This window comes from Hyaena hyaena, unplaced genomic scaffold (genome assembly GCF_003009895.1).
Source record: "Hyaena hyaena isolate Hyena2069 unplaced genomic scaffold, ASM300989v1 scaffold_187, whole genome shotgun sequence".
In the NCBI taxonomy this organism is placed as follows: Eukaryota; Metazoa; Chordata; class Mammalia; order Carnivora; family Hyaenidae; genus Hyaena; species Hyaena hyaena.
The window spans coordinates 1,549,057-1,568,045 of NW_024080820.1; the positions used below are offsets into that span (position 1 = coordinate 1,549,057).

At 42.4% G+C, this 18,989-nt stretch overlaps 1 protein-coding gene across 6 annotated transcripts in view; it reads right to left on the reverse strand.

The window, feature by feature from the left end:
• Positions 1 to 617: 617 nt before the first annotated feature.
• OCIAD2 (OCIA domain containing 2) overlaps positions 618 to 18,989 on the reverse strand; it is a 21,991-nt gene continuing 3,619 nt past the window's right edge. For 2 of the 6 annotated variants that reach the window (XM_039241061.1, XM_039241066.1), the window contains 6 exons: positions 14,874 to 14,970; positions 13,191 to 13,244; positions 9,370 to 9,417; positions 8,065 to 8,182; positions 5,747 to 5,832; positions 5,271 to 5,445 (listed from right to left, as the gene is read on the reverse strand). In XM_039241061.1, coding sequence (XP_039096992.1) covers positions 5,751 to 5,832; positions 8,065 to 8,182; positions 9,370 to 9,417; positions 13,191 to 13,244; positions 14,874 to 14,970 — 399 coding nt within the window. In that variant the 3' untranslated portion in view covers positions 5,271 to 5,445; positions 5,747 to 5,750. Of the gene's footprint in view, positions 1,179 to 1,313; positions 1,384 to 4,518; positions 4,542 to 5,270; positions 5,446 to 5,746; positions 5,833 to 8,064; positions 8,183 to 9,369; positions 9,418 to 13,190; positions 13,245 to 14,873; positions 14,971 to 18,989 lie in introns of those variants that run through there. The other 4 variants (XM_039241062.1, XM_039241063.1, XM_039241064.1 and 1 more) reach the window with 4 other exon arrangements.

Below are 18,989 nucleotides of genomic sequence, written 5' to 3' on the forward strand. Positions count from 1 at the left end.
GCTATCGCTGCCCCGAATTCCGTACAAATGAATTTGGATCTGTCTCCTATGGACATTACACCACATTGTATTATAGCTGTTTATTTGCATATCTTTTCTTCTGTGAGTGCAGGGACATCTCCTGTATGAAAATAACCCCTCTTTCTTCTGGCACATTGTCTTGCATATGGGTGGTACCGAAAAATTTTTGTCGAATTAGTGAATGAAGCCATTTCTGAGCTTCCAAATCATAAGGCCTATGGTAACAGCCCTGGTTTTCAAAACCAGGCAGGTATAAAGGGAGATTCCTTTTTTTTTTTTTTTTTTAATTTTTTTATTTTTTTTTATTTTTTTTTACAAATAGTTTATTGTCAAATTAGTTTCTACATAACACTCAGTGCTCATCCCCAAAGTGCCCTCCTCCATGCCCACCCCCCCCTCCCCCCCACATCCATCAGTCCTCAGTTTTTGTCAGCATTCAAGAGTCTCTCATGGTTTGCCTCTCAGGGAGATTCCTTTTTGATATTTGTTTCCCCACCATTATTAATTTGTCCCACCTGCCCTTCCCCCTTTTGTCACTGGCCCTTCCTACCCTCATTCCTGCCCCACCCATATCTAGAATGAGAGAATCTCTCTAATAGAGCAAACCAGTCTTCAAGGTTTGTATTTTATAATACATTCTTCAAGACAATTATTCAGTCAACAAAGATTGTTTGAGCACTTACCATGAACACTATACATTAAGAAACCAAAAGGGGCAGCTGACACAAGATGTACCTGTTGAATTACAAAATTTAAACTCAAAAGGACAGAGAGTAGCATCATGAAATCAAAAAGAACTGAGAATGTCATGAGTTACACTGAAGTTCAGAATGACCAGAGATGCGCAAGCATAAAATAGGGAGACTTGACTTTAAGATAGGTCATGTGAAAAAGCTTAGCACAGGCCAAAAAAGTGTGACACGAACTTTTGGACTCCATTAAACGTCGTCGTCGTCGTCATCGTCGTCGTAGTAGCAGTAGTAGTAGTAGTAGTAGTAATAGCTAACATCCATTGGGTGGTTACTCTGAGCCATGCACTACTGTAAGCATTTAAGTATTAGCTCATTTAAGGGGCATGCGGCTGGTTTGGTGGGTAGAGGATCCGACTCTTGATCTTGGGGTCATGAGCTTGAGCCCCACGTTGGCCATAGAGACTACTTAAAAAAAAAAAAAAACAGTAAATATTAGCTTATCTAATCCTCATGAACAACCTGTCAGGATAGTCTAAAATTTTTCCATTTTACAGATGAGAAAGCAGAGGCACAAACCAGGTACCAAGCTGACTCAGTGTCAGCAAGCAGTGGAGCCTGGATATGAGCACCGAGCGTCATGAAGAGCCACTCTTGTTATCAGTTCAAGTGCCTGAAATGAAAAGCACCGTGATCATGTTCTTTTCTGAACTGGTCAATCCAAGTCTGGGGGGTTGGTGTAAGAGAGGACAGCACAAACCAAAGGGTGTCCCAAGACCAGGCTGAGACAGGTTTGGAAACCCACTCCAATGGTTGAAGAAACTGAGAAGAACATTTGTTCCAGTATGTAAAGGCCAGTCCGTGAAAAAAAAAGAATAAGAATCCTATTTTGTAGCCACAGAGAAATTACGGTTTTAGGCTGAAAACTTAAACGAAGTCCTATACCTGACCAAGAACTTTATTGGGGCTGGAGACTCAGACACCAGTAAAAGAAGACATACTTCCTGCCCCAGAAGAGCTTCCAGTCCAGCAGGGGAGGGACGTGAACCTGGACTCCCGTAAGACCTTTCTGAACACTTTTGCAGCTGGGCTGTGTACTGCGTTGTGCTGTAGATCAACAGGTGTCCTTCCCCTGGAAGTACATAAGTGCATCCTGGAATCCCACCTCCCCAGAGAGCGGAGGGGATTCCCAGAGTGGTGGGTGGTTCAACTGGACTTCAGACCACAAACTAGTGATAAAAATATAAACTTCCAGGGAGCCTGGGTGGGTCTGTCGGTTAAGCGTCTGACTTCGGCTCAGGTCACGAACTCGTGTTTTGTGAGTTCGAGCCCCGTTTCGGGCTCTGTGCTGACAGCCCAGAGCCTGGAGCCTGCTTCGGATTCTATGTCTCCCTCTCTCTCTGCCCTCCCCTGTTTGCACTCTCTTTCTCAAAAATAAAGATTAAAAAAAAATTTTTTTTTAAAGAATACTAACTCCAGGAAGATGTAGAGTTTTGTCAGCCATGTTCACTGTTGCATTTCTAGGATTTAGGACCCTGTGTAGGCACAGACTGGGTGCTCAGGAATTGAATATATGAAAGCATGAACATATAAAAACAAGGATTCTCATAGTAAAACCTGTGTTATTTGTGGACCCACATATGTGTGTGTGTTGTGGAAGTGAAGACTCTTTAACATGCCACTAGTCCAGCTTCACTCAATTATATTATCTGTCTGGTCCTAGATTGTGCTGCCTCTGGGTTAATCACTAAAATCTCTGTAAACATTTTTTTTTTTTAATTTGAGAGAGAGTGAGAGCAGGGAAGTAGTAGAAGGAGAGGGACAGAGAATCGACATGGGGTTTGATCTCATGACCATGAGATCATGACCTGAGCCAAAATCTAGAGTCAGATGCTCAACCAACTGAGCCATGCAGGTGCCCCTGTGCAAACTTCAAAGGTCTATGAAATAAAATTCTATAGTTAAGCTCTAAAGTGGAAAAGTTTTGTCAATTACCAGATTGCATTAGTCGAATATCAAGAAAATGATCTATATGATATTTTCAAGTTATTTTTGCTTAATCAAGCATTTGATTATTACTTGTCATTCAAGATAAATTTTATTACTTTCATGATGTTAGCAGACAATAGATAAGTCATCTATTCTGACAGTAGGCGAAGAGAATATCTTTGCTTAAGTCAGAAATACTTCGTGTTTATTTTTGAGAGAGAGAGAGTGCGCGTGTGCATGCACACACACACACACACACACACACGAGCAGGTGAGGGGCAGACATGGGGGGGAGGAGAGAAAGAGAGAGAGGATCCAAAGCGGGCTCAGCCCTGACAACAGAGAGCTGGGTGTGAGGCTCAAACTCACAAACCGTGAGATCATTACCTGAGCCAAAGTCAATGCTCTACTGACTGAGCCACCCAGGCGCCCCTTAAGTAAGAATTTTTAAAATACATAAGCATTACATACAGTACCTCTTTTTTTAATCTGTTTTTATCATGAAGGGAATGCTTTCATAAGGTTATGACCAGCTTGGTGAAGAGGGTTGGTAATTTCTTTTTAAAAAAAAATTTTTTTTTACATTTTTTTTTTAAATGTTTTATTTATTTCTAGGAGAGAGAGACAGCATGAGCAGGGGAGGGTCAGAGAGAGAGGGAGTCACAGACTGAGACAGGCTCCAGGCTCTGAGCTGGCAGTCAGCACAGAGCCCGACGCGGGGCTCGAACCCACGAACCGCGAGATCATGACCTAAGCGAAAGTCGGACGCTTAACCGACTAAGCCACCCAGGCGCCCCTACATTTATTTATTTNGGACGCTTAACCGACTAAGCCACCCAGGCGCCCCTACATTTATTTATTTTTTGAGAGACAGAGTGAGACAGAGCATGAGCGGGGAAGGGGCAGAGAGAGAAAGAGACACAGAATCCTATGCAGGCTCCAGGATCCAGGCTCTGAGCAAGCTGTCAGCACAGAGCCCGAAGCAGGGCTTGAACCCACGAACTGTGAGATCATGACCTGAGCCAAAGTCAGATGCTTAACAGACTGAGCCACCCAGGTGCCCCAAGTGTTGGTAATTTCTGAATGCCAAAAGACAAATTCCATTTTTTGACACATCTTCCTGCAAGAAACAAACGTTCTCCCCTCAGATATGCAATAGATAAAGCTGCAAAATATTTGAGATTTCTTGTATGAACTTCAGTTTTTTCTTTATTGATTTCCATGAAAGGAAAGATCACTGTTTCAACGCTTAGGAAAAGCAGAGTCCAGACAATAAATCCAATTTAATTTGGAGAAATATGAAGACGTCAGGTGTAAAAACAATGGGGCTTTTCAACAACGATAGATTCATCTTTTCCCAGGACCCTAAGACTGATTTCAACACTGATTTGCTGTGCTTAGCCATCTGAAGATGTTCTGATCCTTAGGAAATCATTTTCTGGCTTGCAGGAAATAAATGTGCCTAAGTTTGAATTTCTGCCAATCCCCGAGAGAACAGACTCACCAACTGCTGGTTGTCAGAGTCAAGAGTTCAACTGCGTCCACGAAGCTCGGATTATTGGCTTTGTGTTCTCATTTACAGAAATAGAACTTTCTCAATTGAAAGACCAGGATATGTAATACAAAGGAGATGAAGTCAAAACCACTCCATTTCAGGTGAGCCTGGGTGGCTCAGTTGGTTAAGCATCCAATTGTTGATTTCAGCTCAGGTCGTGATCTCACGGTTCGTGGAATCAAAGCCCCACATCAGGCTCTGTGCTGAGAGTGTGGAGCCTGCTTGGGATTCTCGGTCTCTCCTCTCTTTTCTTCTCTCTCTCTGCCCCTCCTACGCTTGTGCGCTCTCTCTCTCTCTCAAAAATAAATGAAAAAATTTTAAGAAAACACCTCCACTTCATACACTTAATATTCATGTAAAAATAAAATCTCCGAAATATTTTTGATATTTAAAATAAGATATTTCAGATCAATTATTAGCTTGTGATGAGATTTTCCTTCTTATACATGGTTTCAAGATGTATTGAGTTAAATATAAACACGTACACATACGCACATGTGCATGCACGCACACACACACAAACCAGTATATACATGGCGACACACACATAAAGCATTTTCCTGAGAAAATGCAACAATGCAAACTAAATGTGTATGATGGTCTTGACAATATAAAATGCGAGGTCTCCAGGGGAAGAGGTTGGCTGGCTGGTTGGTTGGTCAGTGTTTTCATGCAGAAAACCTGCCAGGAGAATCGGAATCCAACTCTTCGAGTTGGACTGGCTGCCTCTGAGCTCCTAATAGCCCTAAAAGTTGATCATTCCATGAATTAACTCTTCCAGTGACTGTTCCCATAAACAAACTATTCCTTGGGAGAAGGCGAGGCAGTGTGGAAAGGCATGTTTATTCTTTCAGGCTACCAGCAGTATATAAAAGAACCCAGTTCTTTAGTGCCGACCATGAGCATTCACCCATTAGCTACACAAGCACCCTAAACACGATGGGCTCACCATGCCATTGAGGCATAAAGTCACCTACATCACCGAAAGGACAGTGGATTCAAATTCTGAATCTTTCAAGGGAAATAGTTTTTATTAGCTTAAAAGTCTTGGTTCCTTCATTTTAGAAAGCACTTCTCAAACTTCTAAGACAATCTTTCGTGCCCTGTGGTTCCACCTCTATACACACTGGTTTTCTTTGAGGCCTGGCTTCCCACGTTCCTGAATATTCATTCCCATCCTGTATCAGAACCCTGAACAAAATCAGAGTGAAAGAATGGATGGGGCCGAATCAGAGAAGACTTGAAGTTCTTTTACTTAGCTGTAAGCAAGTTAAGGGGGAGCAACATAATTTCTTTTTGGGTGTGTGAATGCCCCTGACAAGTTCTCAAATAGCAGACAAACATACACCGCTCACGTCAGTTGAGTGTCAAAGAATGTGAGAAGCACAATGTGTCTGGTCCACTATACGTGTATTATTTTAAAGTACACTTGAAATTCTAAATGTGTACAAATTCAGAGAGAGGTTTCAGAAACTTCAAAAGCCATAGGTACAAGTTTAAGACGCTGAAGGCTGCGAACTTCCTTTCTCATTTAATCCGTGCTTGATCTTGCATTCCTCACAGGTAAGCAGGCAGTGCCTAGAATGGAAGCAAAAACGGACGTTTGTGCTTTGTCACTGGTTGATCTAGTCTTGACACAATGTTAAACAGAGGCATCTTCCTTTAAAAAAAAATTTTTTTTTAATTTATTTTGAGAAAGAGAGAGTATGCACACAAGCAGGGCAGAGAAAGAGAGAATCTTAACGGGCTTCGTGCTCAGCACGGAGCCTGATGTGGGGCTCAATCCTATGACCCTGGGATCATGAGCTGAGCCAAAATTAAGAGTTGGGCACTTAACTGACTGAGCCACCCAGGCGCCCCTCACAAGCCTAATTTTTAAAGGAAAAACAGAGCTGTTTCTTGGTTTGAGACTCCCCCAAAACCCTATCTCCCCAAAAAAGGTCAATAATGATCTTTTTTTAAAATTTTTTAATGTTTTATTTATTTCTAGGAGAGAGGGATAGACAGCGTGAGCAGGGTTGGGTCAGAGAGAGAGGGAGTCACAGACTGAAACAGGCTCCAGGCTTGAGCTGGCAGTCAGCACAGAGCCCGACGCGGGGCTCGAACCCATGAACCACGAGATCATGACCTAAGCGAAAGTCGGACGCTTAACCGACTAAGCCACCCAATAATGATCTTCACGTCTGATATTTTCACAGGTTTCATGCTGCCTCTCAAATAGAACCCACTGTGACAAGCAAAAGGTCTTCAGAGAAATGTGTTCCCAACACCCAACTACCAATATTATCACAGAAATAAGTACTATTTGCTGGGCACTCACTGTCATAAATAGCCATTTCTATCCTTTATAACATGCCATGAAAACAATTCTGATCACCATTTTCTACAGAGGAGAAACAGAAAATTAGAGAGTATCAAACACTTATCCAAGGTTACACAGCCTTGTAAGTAGTAAAACTGGTTTTCACCCGGATACTCTAACCACCCAGGGAATGTCCCTAACTCCAGAGTCCTGTGGCTGACACCTCTGAATGAGAATCCCAAGACACAACAACCTAGAAGTGTACTGAGAAGTCCTGCAGAAAAGACGCCTGTTCAAATTCTGTGACCTCGTGATGGTAGAAGCCGTGCCTGCTGATGGAGGCATTCTTTAGAGGCCTGCATGGCGCCATGAACATAGTAAGTGCTCACTCGATGTGGAGCAAATGAAATAGGTAATTATTACCAAAGCTGAATAGCAACAGCTCAAAAACTGAGAGTTAAAGAGAGTTCTTTTCCCTGGGGTGCCTGGGTGGCTCGGTTGGTTGGGCGTCTGACTTTGGCTCAGGTCATGATCTCACCACTTGTGGGTTCAAGCCCCGTGTTGGGCTCTGTGCTGACAGCTCAGAGCCTAGAGCCTGCTTCGGATTCTGTGTCTCCCTCTCTCTCTGCCCCTCCTTTACTCGCACTCTTTCTCTCTCAAAAATGAATAAATGTTAAAAAATTAAAAAATTTTTATTATTTTATTTTATATTTTATTTATATTTATTTTATTATTATATTATTATTAAGAAATGGGGGTTCCCAACATATGGATGTAAAAAATTGTTTAATATTGTAAGTGGTGAAAAGGACTTATTTAACTTTTTATAATTATTTTCATTACAATCCCTCAGTCAAAGGGGCGCCTAGGTGGCTCCGTTGGTTGGGCATCTGACTCTTGATTTTGGCTCAGGTCGTGATGCCACAGTCATGGGATCAAGCCTCGCATTGGGCTCCATACTAAGCACGGAGCCTGCTTGAGATTCTCTCTCACTGACTGCCCTCTCCTCTGCTTGCAGGCTCTCTCTCTCTCTCTCCAATAAAAATAATAAGTAAGTCACTAAGTAAACCAATCAATCAATCAATCAATCAATAAAAAGAATCCCTCAGTCAAAAAGATTACAAACCTGTTGCAACACCATGGATGAAGCTAGAGGGTATAAGGCTAAGTGAAATAAGTCAGAGAAAGACAAATACATGATTTCACTCATATGTGGAGTTTTAGAAACAAAACAAGTGAGCAAAGGGGAACAAAGAGAGAGAGAGACAAACCAAGAAACAGACTCTTAACTATAGAGAACGAACCATTGGTTACCAGAGGGGAGCTGTCGGGGGAGGAGTGAAACAGGTGAAGGGGATTAAGAGAACATTTAACATGATGAGCACTCAGTAATGTATGGACCTGTTGAATCACTATATTGAACCCCTGAAACTAATATAGCACTGTATGTTAATTACTCTGGAATTAAAGTTTAAGAACTTAATAGAAATTTTTAAAAAGTTACAAACCTGTTATGCCCTGGACCAAAACCAGCACCACGTAGCTGATCTTCAAAGGAATGGAATTTACTCTGGCATACTCGTATGTATGATGCCTTTCCAAGGGCAAATCCCAAGATACCCGCAACTGTAAAAGCAGGTGAGGAAAGATAATTTAAAAGCTCAGTGTCACCTCTATTAGTTATCTTCTAGAACTTTCTACATTAACAGTAGTAATTCTTATATGAAAAGTACCATCATAAATCAACGAACAAAGCCTCTGAGAATGAATCTCCCTATTAAAGAGCAGGATCAGGAAATGGAGGCTTTCTGCTCTCCTCAGTTTTGAGCTGGTGGTAGAGGGGCCAGGATAGGGCCGGCGAAGGTGTTGTCTCAGAGGCAGGCAGCCCGTGGGAGGCCCAGGGGGCAAACAAATGTCTGAGGCCTCCAGGGTGGGAAGGGGTGGGCTCTGGGTTGTGCCTATAGGTGGCTTCCAAATCACTGTGCAGGAAAGACCCTTAATTCTCTTTATGGGTTACTGCAATCCATCTTGCCTGCAGGGAAGAGAGCCCCAGAAGCAGAGGGAATCTCTGGGAGAAATATCCAACCTGCTCTTCCTGCTGGGAATGAGATTTCAGACTGTAAACAGGAATGCATCCTCTCTACATAATGGGTCTAGGTAGGAGTGGAAGAAGATGCAACCCCAGGGTTGTGGTAAATGTATTATTAGAAAGTCTGATTTTTAAAAATTATTCATTTGGTAGGTCCATTATAGAAAATATCTTGGGGGCACCTGGGTGGCTCAGTCATGATCTCGCGGTTCCTGAGTTTGAGCCCCGCATCGGGCTCTGTCCTGATGGCTCAGAGCCTGGAGCCTGCTTCGGATTCTGTATCTCCCTCTCTCTCTGACCTTCCCCCACTCGTGCTGTTTCTCTCTACCAAAAATAAATCAACATTAAAAAACTAAAAAAAAAAAGAAAAGAAAAGAAAAAGAAAACATTTTGAAAAAACTAGCCAAAAGAAGAAAATTACAGGCCCTAATGGCTCTGTCATTCAGACGCTCTGCTTGCTCGCATCTTGTATGCCCTGCTAATGTCTCTTAGTGCAGACTTTAAAGAGGCTGTCTAAGGTGGAGTCCCTGCTGCTCAGCCTTATATCAGGAAGTGCTGAATGAACAAAGAACTTCACAGTGACAAAAAACAGACCGATTTTTCAGAGAGTCAACGCGGGTAGTTTGTTGACCTGACATTCGTATCTCCAGTTGCTATAAACATCTTCTTCTAAAAAATTAATCTTTTTAGGGATTGTTTGCTTTTTTTAACTTTTATAACTTACGTGCAACTTTGGGCAATGATCCAAATCTTGGATTAGATGCTAAATAACCTAAGAAGTAATAAATAAATTCATTATTATTACATGTTATAACCTATTTAAATTTATAAAATATAAATAAACCGTTAAAGTAAACCCTGATATACACCGATTCTTAATCTAAAGAGGTTATTTTTAAAGAGTTATAAGTCAATTCTTAATTAATTAACTCTCAAATACTCATCTTTAGCAAGTAGCAAGTATTAGTGACTTTAATGTATAGAAAAAGAACATGAAACAGACCATTTAAGACTAAATTAAATATACCAAGGTGGGGATGGGGGGCAGGGGAGCGGGGCACCTGGATAGCACAGTCCATAGAGAATGTGACTCTAGATCTCGAGGTTCTAAGTTCAACTCGCACAATGGGTGTAGAGATTACTTAAAAAATAAAATCTTAAAGAAAAAGATAATGCATAGAGGGGACTAACAACTTAGTTCCAAGCAATTAAGTATTGTCCCCTCACTTTTTTAAAGTAACTCAACACGAAGTCTCAGTTTAGAGATTCACAGTATATATATATATATCAAAATCTTTAAATGAAAACATTAAAACCTGTGGTAGGCAGAGTAATGGTCTCCTAAAGATGTCCACATCCCAATTCTTGGAAAAACTATGAAGAAAATGGAATTAAGGTTGCTAATCAGATAATTTTAAAATAGGAAGATTATCCTGGATTATCTGGGTGAGCCCAATGGAATCAAGATGTAATCATCTTGAGGGGCGCCTGGGTGGCTCAGTGGGTTAAGTGCTGACTTTGGCTCAGGTCATGATTTCGTGTTTTGTGAGTTCAAGCCCCGCATCAGGCTCTATGGTGACAGCTCAGAGTCTGGAGCCTGCTTCAAATTCTGTGTCTCCCTCTCTCTCTGCCCCTCCCCCGCTTGTGCTTGACTCTCTCAAAAATTAAATAAACATTAAAAAAAACTTTTTTTAAAGATGTAATCATCCTGAATATGGAAGAGGGATTCAGAGATAGAACTGTGGCAATATGAGAAGATCTTGCCTCAGTGTTGCTGGCTTTGCAGACAGAGGAAGGGGGCATGAGCCAGGAAATGTGGCTGGTTTCCAGAAGCTGGAAAGGGAAAGGAAGCCCCATACCTACCCTCACCCAGGCTGCAGAAGGAATGCTGCATGGCCAACACTTTGATTTCAGCCCAGTGAGACCCATTTTGGACCTCTGACCTCCCAAACTGTGAGATAATCAATTTGTATTGATTTTGTGGTAATTTATTACAGCAGCCACGGAAAACTAATATGCAAACCTGGAAAGGTATATTAATACACATGCAGACAACTGTAGATTTTAAGCAGTTTAATATTTATAAAACATAACCCTTACAGATGTCATGATATTTTTTTGTTGTCAGAAGTGATCCGATGGAGGCTTGTTACTGACTGACGAGTATATTTCTTTTTTTTTTTTTTTTTAATTTTTCTAATGTTTATTTATTTTTGAGAAAGACTGAGTGAGGGAGGGACAGAGAGAGAGGGAGACATAGAATCTGAAGCAGGCTTCAGGCTCTGGGCTGTCAGCACAGAGCCCGACATGGGGCTCGAACTCACAAATCACGAGTTCCTGAACTGAGCTGAAGTCAAAGGCCTTACCAACTGAGCCACCCAGGCACCCCTGATTGATGAATATATTTCTATAAAAAAGCTACCTTGAAGTTATAAAAATGAGATTGAAGTTATATTTAATAAATAGCCTTTAAAGACAAGAATAATATTAAGTGAAATGGGATTCTCCTAGATATATGACATGTGGTCTCTGACACCCCAAAAGGAACTAGAACATTTTGACTCATAAACATGAGTACATGTTTATGTACTGGGTACAAATATTCTTTTTAAAATCCTGGTAATTGGGGCGCCTGGGTGGCTCAGTCGGTTAAGCGTCCAACTTGATCTCAGCTCTGGTCTTAACCTCAAGCTTATGAGTTCAAGCCCCGCATTGGGTTCAATGCTGGGCACGGAGTTTACTCAAAAAAAAAAAAAAAAAGTCCTGGTAATCAGCAGTGTTTAGTACAGGGGGCTGCAACAAGGTCAGCTGCCTTCTTGTTATCTGGGAACCAAGCAATGTCTATGGAGGCTCTGGTGAGATGGAGAGGAGAAAGAAGAGAGCCAGAAAGGCAAAGTGGAGAACTAAGAGGCTGGAAGAGATCATGTGGGAAGGTGCCGGACGGCCGCTAGTTCTCTTGATCTGTTGCTCAGATTAGACAGGGTCCCTTCCTTAGGCAGATGTAGCCTCTTGTATGCAGCCTCTTGCCGTGAGAAATGGGCAGAGTTCGGGTGGATTTCAGTGAGACTCATCTCCTTGGAGCGCAGCTGTGCAGGAAACCATCTGTCTAACTATGCTTGGAGCCCCTGGGAGACACAGGGACTCTGGCACAGAGAAAGGCCCTGCATTAGTGTTCTGTGGCTGCCGTAACAACTCACCACAAACTTAGTGGGTTAAAGCAACACAAATTTGTTATCTTGCCGTTCTGGAGCTCAGAGGCTCAAAATGGTCTCCGTGGTTGACTCAGACCACTTGGGTGGCTACACCAAAATGGCAGACTGGGTGGCTTATCGACAACAGAAATTTATTTCTCACAGTTCTGGAGGCTGAAGTCCAAGATCAGGTGCCAGCATGGTTGGGTGAGGGCCCTGTTTGGGGCTGCAGACTTCCTGTTGCATCATTATGTGACGCAAGGGCCTGGGGAGCTCTTCACAACCCCTAAGGGCACTAATCCCTTCAACATGGCTCCACCCCCTTCAAGGGCCCCACCTCCTAATATCATCACTTTCGGCTTTAGGAGTTCAGCATGTGAATTTTGGAGACACAAATATTGAGACCATAGCACTGGGCTAAAATCAAGAGATCAGCAGAGCCGCATTCCTTTCTGGAAGTTCTAGAGTTTCTCACATTTCCAGCTTCCAGGGGCCAGCCACATCCCTAGACTCCCGGGCCCCTCCCCCATCTTCACAGCCAGCAATATTGAACTGAGTCCGTCTCTGTCTGTCTTTCTTTTTTAGATTTTTTAATGTTTTTTTTTTTAATTTATTTCTAGGAGAGAGAGACAGCGTGAGCAGGGGAGGGTCAGAGAGAGAGGGAGTCACAGACTCTGAAACAGACTCCAGGCTCTGAGCCGGCAGTCAGCACAGAGCCCGACGCGGGGCTCGAACCCACGAACCGCGAGATCATGACCTAAGCGAAAGTCGGACGCTTAACCGACTGAGCCACCCAGGCGCCCCTTTTTTAGATTTTTTAATGTTTTATTTATTTCTGAGAGAGAGGGAGACAGCAAGAGCAGGGGAGGGGCAGAGTGAGAAGGAGACACAGAATCTGAAGCAGGCTCCAGGCTCTGAGCTAGCTGTCAGCACAGAGCTGACGGAGGGATCGAACCCACGAACCGTGAGATCATGACCTGAACCAAAGTTGGACGCTTAACCAACTGAGCCACCCAGGGGCCCCAGAACTGAGTCTTTCTGGCGCTGCCATCTCCCTGGTTCCGTCTTCGGATCCACTCTTGCATTTTTAATGACCCTCTGATTACAGAGGCACCTAATGAACAGTCTTAATTCATCTGCAACTTTAATATCCCTTTGACCCATAACTTAAGACAGCCACTTCTTCTGGAACTTAGGACATCTCTGGGAGAGGGGGGACTTAGGCTGCAAATAAGCAAAAACCCGCATAAATAAATCATCCACCAAAAGACAAATGCCAAGTGCCAAAATGCTGCCAGGAGGGTCACTGAAAACTGGTCTCTTAAGTTGAACAGTAACAGACCCCGAATCTTACCATGGTGGACTAGTCCTTGGGTGGCGAGCATGCTCACAAGAGAAAAAGGCAGAGCTGCAAAAGAAAGATGCCCTTTAATATCACTCTTTTAAAACTTGGCACTTCACCCAGAAGCCAGGGGAAATTAGTCTGTGTTTTCTTCTCTTATCTGTCCTGGCAACGGGATGTTAGTCATTTGTTATTTTACTTATTCAACAAATATTTATTAAGCACTGCAGGAAGAATTTTCTTGAGATCTGCCCCAGTCACTCAGCCGGATATACAGTATTAACATGACAAAACCGCTCTCCTCCATCTCTGAACATCCGCTTTTACGGAACGCACACCACGCACCAGATTCTGAGCACTAAATACAACAAAAGCATCTTAGTGCGAGTGCACAGAGCCGCTGAATCTGGGAGTTGCCCTGAGCTGTCTTCTGAACATTTCAATCCTATAGAAAAGCTAAAAAAACAATACCATAAACTCCTGCATACCTGATCTAGGACCGCTGCTAGCTTTTGTCTCGAATGATATTTTGCTGCACAATTTGGATATGTCTATTTTCTGAAGATGATGAGATTATCATATTCATGTTAAACAAGGGCGGTGTTGAGCTATGATTTTTAAAACAGGCAAGTTCGTCTGGCAAAGGCAGTTTCTAGGTCTATCAAAACGCAACACTTCTTCCAAGAGCAGAGAGCACTGATCGACATCTAGCTCTTCCTAGCAACCAAGAAAAATGAATGGCAACCAGTTTTTCCACTAATATCTACCTGAGGGTAGACAAATGGGTCATACTGAAATGTTAATCTACTACTACTTACTTAAATTACTTACCCATAGGTTGTAAAAAAAAAAACAACTCGTGAATTTCTGGAAGCATGATCAATAATCATAATAATGTATAATAAATATCAAGTTCTAAAGTGTTGCTTCCAAAACAATTGATATTGAACTTGAATGATTTGAGAAATGAAAAATGTATATTTCAAAGTATAAGTTATCCCAATGCTGCAAAACCTTGGGACTATATCTATGGGCTCTATTATGACATTTTCAAATGACAAATCATGAATTTTTTAAATTGGAAGAGGCTTTAACGCACAGCGTGAATTCACACCCTCGGCTTATATAAGGCAGGCCCAGCAAGAGGAAGTGAATCAGCAGAAAAGGTTATTTCAGAGACATTGTAAGAGAACTATTATGAATGGAATGTTGCTGCTTTTTACTTGTATCACAAAAATTTAAATATTTATTCATTTTTTTGGAGAGTCATTCCACAAATACTTAACAGGCAAGTTCTATATGTGAAGCACTGTGCTAGGCTCTGGGATGAAGCGATGAACCTGACCTTATCTCTGAACTCAATGAAAGTTGGAGTCTAGTGAAATTTAAGAAGGTCAAATCTTTCAAGAAATCCTAAATAACACTCTTGGTATACGTCCTTGGTCACACAGAGGAAAGTGCGTGTGTGTGTCACTTCCTGCTGAGTGAGGGAAGGTACTCCTACATCCGATATAACCTCTGCACGTAAAAGGGCCTTGATATGGATTTAGACTCGAAATAGCCCCCAATATTTAAAGTTCTTCAGGGAATTATGCAGTCTCTGCTCAAAGTGAATCATTACCATCATTCTACTGTGATACATGGGCAGTTTATTGCAGCAAACATAGAGCTAACAAAGATTAAGAGTTCAATTACCTCTCTTCCAGAAGCTTTCTTCTTGACATTCTCGGATAATCTTTGAAATCTCCCCTCTGTGGATGTGCAGTTTTGATTTTGGACAAAATAATAGACTCTGCAAGGAAAGTTACGTGATGAGTTGACTGAAATCATTAGAAAAGCATCTGCTGTTTTCTCTAGACGAGGGCAATGAAGTCTCTTCACTCAGGTCACACAGCATGTGTCTTGTGTGGCTGCCAGCAGAGTAATGGCCAGTCCCAGCCAATGCCTTCCAACTGGGAGCGCTGGGTGGATTTAGGCAAGGGAAGAATCCCAGCTGGAGAAGCAGAGTGACTCGACTCGCGAGCATGGGGCAGGCACCTGGTCACAACGAATCACTGCTGAGGCCGCATTTTCTTTCTGACCCCCAGTTTCTGTCCGTGCGTCTTGTTCACCCTGCAATGCTCCTCACTCCCTTTGCCTGCCTGGGGTCCTTAAGCCCAGTTCAGTGTTGCCTCCTGGGTGGAGAAGAGATTTCCCCTAAAGCACAATGTTTACATCTTTGGGATCCCTTTCAGAGCAGTGCATTGTAAGTTAACTATTTACAGATCTGTGTTCCAATTCATCTATTTATACTTTGGCATGCATTTTTAGGCTAAGAACTCGCCAACAGACAGCTTTTTATTTGTCAACATACCCTTCTTTCTATCTTAACAGGTTTCCTTTTTTACATATTTACAAGTGGTCTGCACATAATTTCTGACGCGACTACCTTACATGGTTGAAACGATCATTTTTACTAGATCTACAGGATTCTTTTTATCATGTTGATATACTATCATCTGGACTAACTTCCATCATATATCACCCTTCGCCTTTTGCGGGCATATATTATTCACTCACTCTTACTTCCATTCTCTATTCTCATATTCTTCTCTGCCTATCACTGCTATTCTGGGGAGTTAAATGCAGATCATCTGCTAGTATGCATTGCTGCAAATGTTCATTGTTACCTGTGCATGCATCTTTTTATGCAAATGGCATTGTTTTATATATTTAATTTCACTTTTTTAAAAGGGGAAACCCCCTTTTTAACGTTTATTTACTTCTGAGAGACAGAGACAGAGCATGAGTGGGGGAGAGGCAGAGAGAGAGGGAGACACAGAATCTGAAGCAGGCTCCAAGCTCTGAACTGTCAGCACAGAGCCTGACGTGGGGCTTGAACTCGTGAACCACGAGATCATGATCTGAGCTGAAGTCCGATGCTTAACGGACTGAGCCACCCAGGCGCCCCTATTTAATTTTACTTTAAAATGCTAAAGTTTTAAAAAATGTTTATTATTTATTTTTGAGAGAAAGTGCAAGCTGGGGAGGGGCAGAAAGCTAGGGAGACACAGAATCTGAAGCAGGCTCCAGGCTCTGAGCTGTCAGTACAGAGTTGGGCGCAGGGCTCAAACCGGCGAACCATGCGATCATGACCCGAGCCAAGGTTGGATGCTTAACCGACTGAGCCACCCAGGGGCCCCTTAAAATGTTTTCAACTCAGCTCGATGCTTTTAAGTTCCATCTGTGTTCCCTACACACCTAGTGCACTGTTCTAACTGCTGGCCAGTTCTCCAGGATGTCTCCCAAGTTCTCACCACCGCATGTCTCCTTAACATCCCCTGTGAGACTATTTTTCAGATACATCCCTAGAAGTAAATGTAAGTCATGTGTATTCCTGGTTTGACAAAGTTTCACTAGAGTCCTCTCCCCAACGGCTGCATCGAATCCACTCACAGCAGCAGGGCCTGAACATTCCTCTATGTCTCAGAGCCTGCCTAGGAGCCAGTTAAGCCAGATTCTCAACAGGTTGAAGAACAGAGCTTGGAACATTTGGCATTATTCAGTGTTCTAAATGTTGACAGTCTAACAGGTATAAATGTAATGTTTTATTCTTATCTGCATTTCTCTGATAACTAATATGTTTGAGAATCTACATATTCTTCAGCCCCAGTGCCCTTCTCGAGTGTTGGGGCAATCCCTCAACTAATTTGGGTTGTGCCCTTTTGGTATACAGTGGCTCAGTGCTTTTGATTGTGGTAACTTGCCCAGGACATCGTGCTTCCCATTTCAACCATTTTAAAGTATACAATCCATGGCACTAAGTACATCCACAACGTTGGGCAGCCACAACTACCAGGAAAAAAAAGTTCCAGAACTTTTCATCACCCCAAAAGGAAATTCCATACTCATTAAGGACCCTCTCCTCATTCCTTGCTCCCCCCAACCCTTAGCTCCCTGGTGATCGCTAATCTGCTTTCTGGCTGTATGAATTGGCCTATTTGGGGTATTTTATGTAAGCGGTATGATACAATATGGTTTTTTTCTGGCTCTCTTTTCTCCTTTTGCATGATATTGTCATGGTTCACCAATGTTGCAGCATTGCGATGTGTCAGGAATTCATTTCTTTTTGTGGCTCAATAACATTCCATTGTATGGATATGCCACATTTTGTTTATCCAGTCATCTTCGATGGATATTTGGGTCATTTCTACCTTTTAGCTATTGTCAATAGAGCTGCTATGAACATGGATGCACAGGTTTTTGTTTGAACACCGGTTTTCCATTCTTCTGAGCCATATGGTTAAGTTGATGTTTAATTTATTGATAACTGCTGAACATTTCCACAGCACCTGCACCATTTACAGTCCTACCAACAAAGTATGAGAGTCCCATCTTTCTACATCCTTGTCAACACTTCTCATTTTCTTTTGTTTCTGTTCTTTTCAAATTAGCACATTAAAATTCTCAATATAAATAATTTCACTAATTTAAGCTAAATAAACTAAATTGTTTCTGTTTTTAATTATGGTCATGTTAGTGGCTGTGAATGGTATCTCTCTGTGGTTTTGATTTGCATTTCCCTGATGACCAATGACATTTGCCATCTAGTCATTTGCTTGGTGGCCATTCATATATATATTCCTTGGAAAAATACCTATTTAAATCCTTTGCCCATTTTTAAAAATTGGGTCGTTTTTCTCTTTGTCATTGAGCTGTAAAAGCTCTCTGCATATTGTGGATAATAGACCTTTACCAAATATGTGTTTGAAAATAATTTTTTCCATCCTCTGGGTGGTTCATTCATTTGAAACATTTTTTAAATGTTTATTTGTTTTTGAGAGAGAAAGAGAGAGAGAGAGAGAGTGAGAGTCAGCGGGGGAAGGGCAGAGAGAGAGGGAGACACAGAATCTGAAGCAGGCTCCAGGCTCTGAGCTGTCAGTACAGAGCCCTACGCAGGGCTCGAATTCACAAACCGTGAAATCGTGACCTGAGCCAAAGTCAGATGCTTAACGGACTGAGCCACCCAGGGGCCCCTCATTCAGTTTTTAAAAACAGATTTTAGGGGCGCCTGGGTGGCTTAGTCGGTTAAGCGTCCGACTTTCGCTTAGGTCATGATCTCGCGGTTCGTGGGTTCGAGTCCCGCGTCGGGCTCTGTGCTGACTGCTGGCTCAGAGCCTGGAGCCTATTTCAGAGTCTGTATCTCCCTCTCTCTCTGACCCTCCCCTGCTCATGCTGTCTCTCTCTCTCTCTCCTAGAAATAAATAAAAATATAAAAAATTAAAAATAAAAAAATAAAAACAGATTTTATTTAATTTGTTCCTTACTATATTAGTCACACTTGTATTTCCTTGTCTGTGAATTATTTATGTAGGACCTCTGCCATTTACCTCTTGGCTCTTTCATGTTTTTCTTAAGGTGCTGCTCTTTCACTTTTGAGTTTTGCCTTGCTGATTTTGCCAATACTCTTTTTTAGACTCTTTGTAGTAGATGACAATGCGGATGACGGTCACCATTTCTTGAGTACTCTTCCAAGGGCCAGGCGCTGTGCCAAGCACTTTACATGCGTGACGGCAAGGTGGAAAGACCCCGTCGCCCCTATGCCTTCAGAGTTCTAGAAACAACTCAAGCAGGCAACCTCTGTCTTGCTTCTCTACAAGTCCCCACAGCACAGCACCAGTGGCCAGGGTGAGTGAATCACAGGGTGAGAGAGGGGTCTCTTCTCACCCTCCACCTACCTCAGTTCCTCAGCCAGCACTCCTCATCGCAATGTAAACATCTCCTCTTGGTTCTGCCTATAGCTGCCTCAGAGGTGGCCCCCCCCCCCTCCTC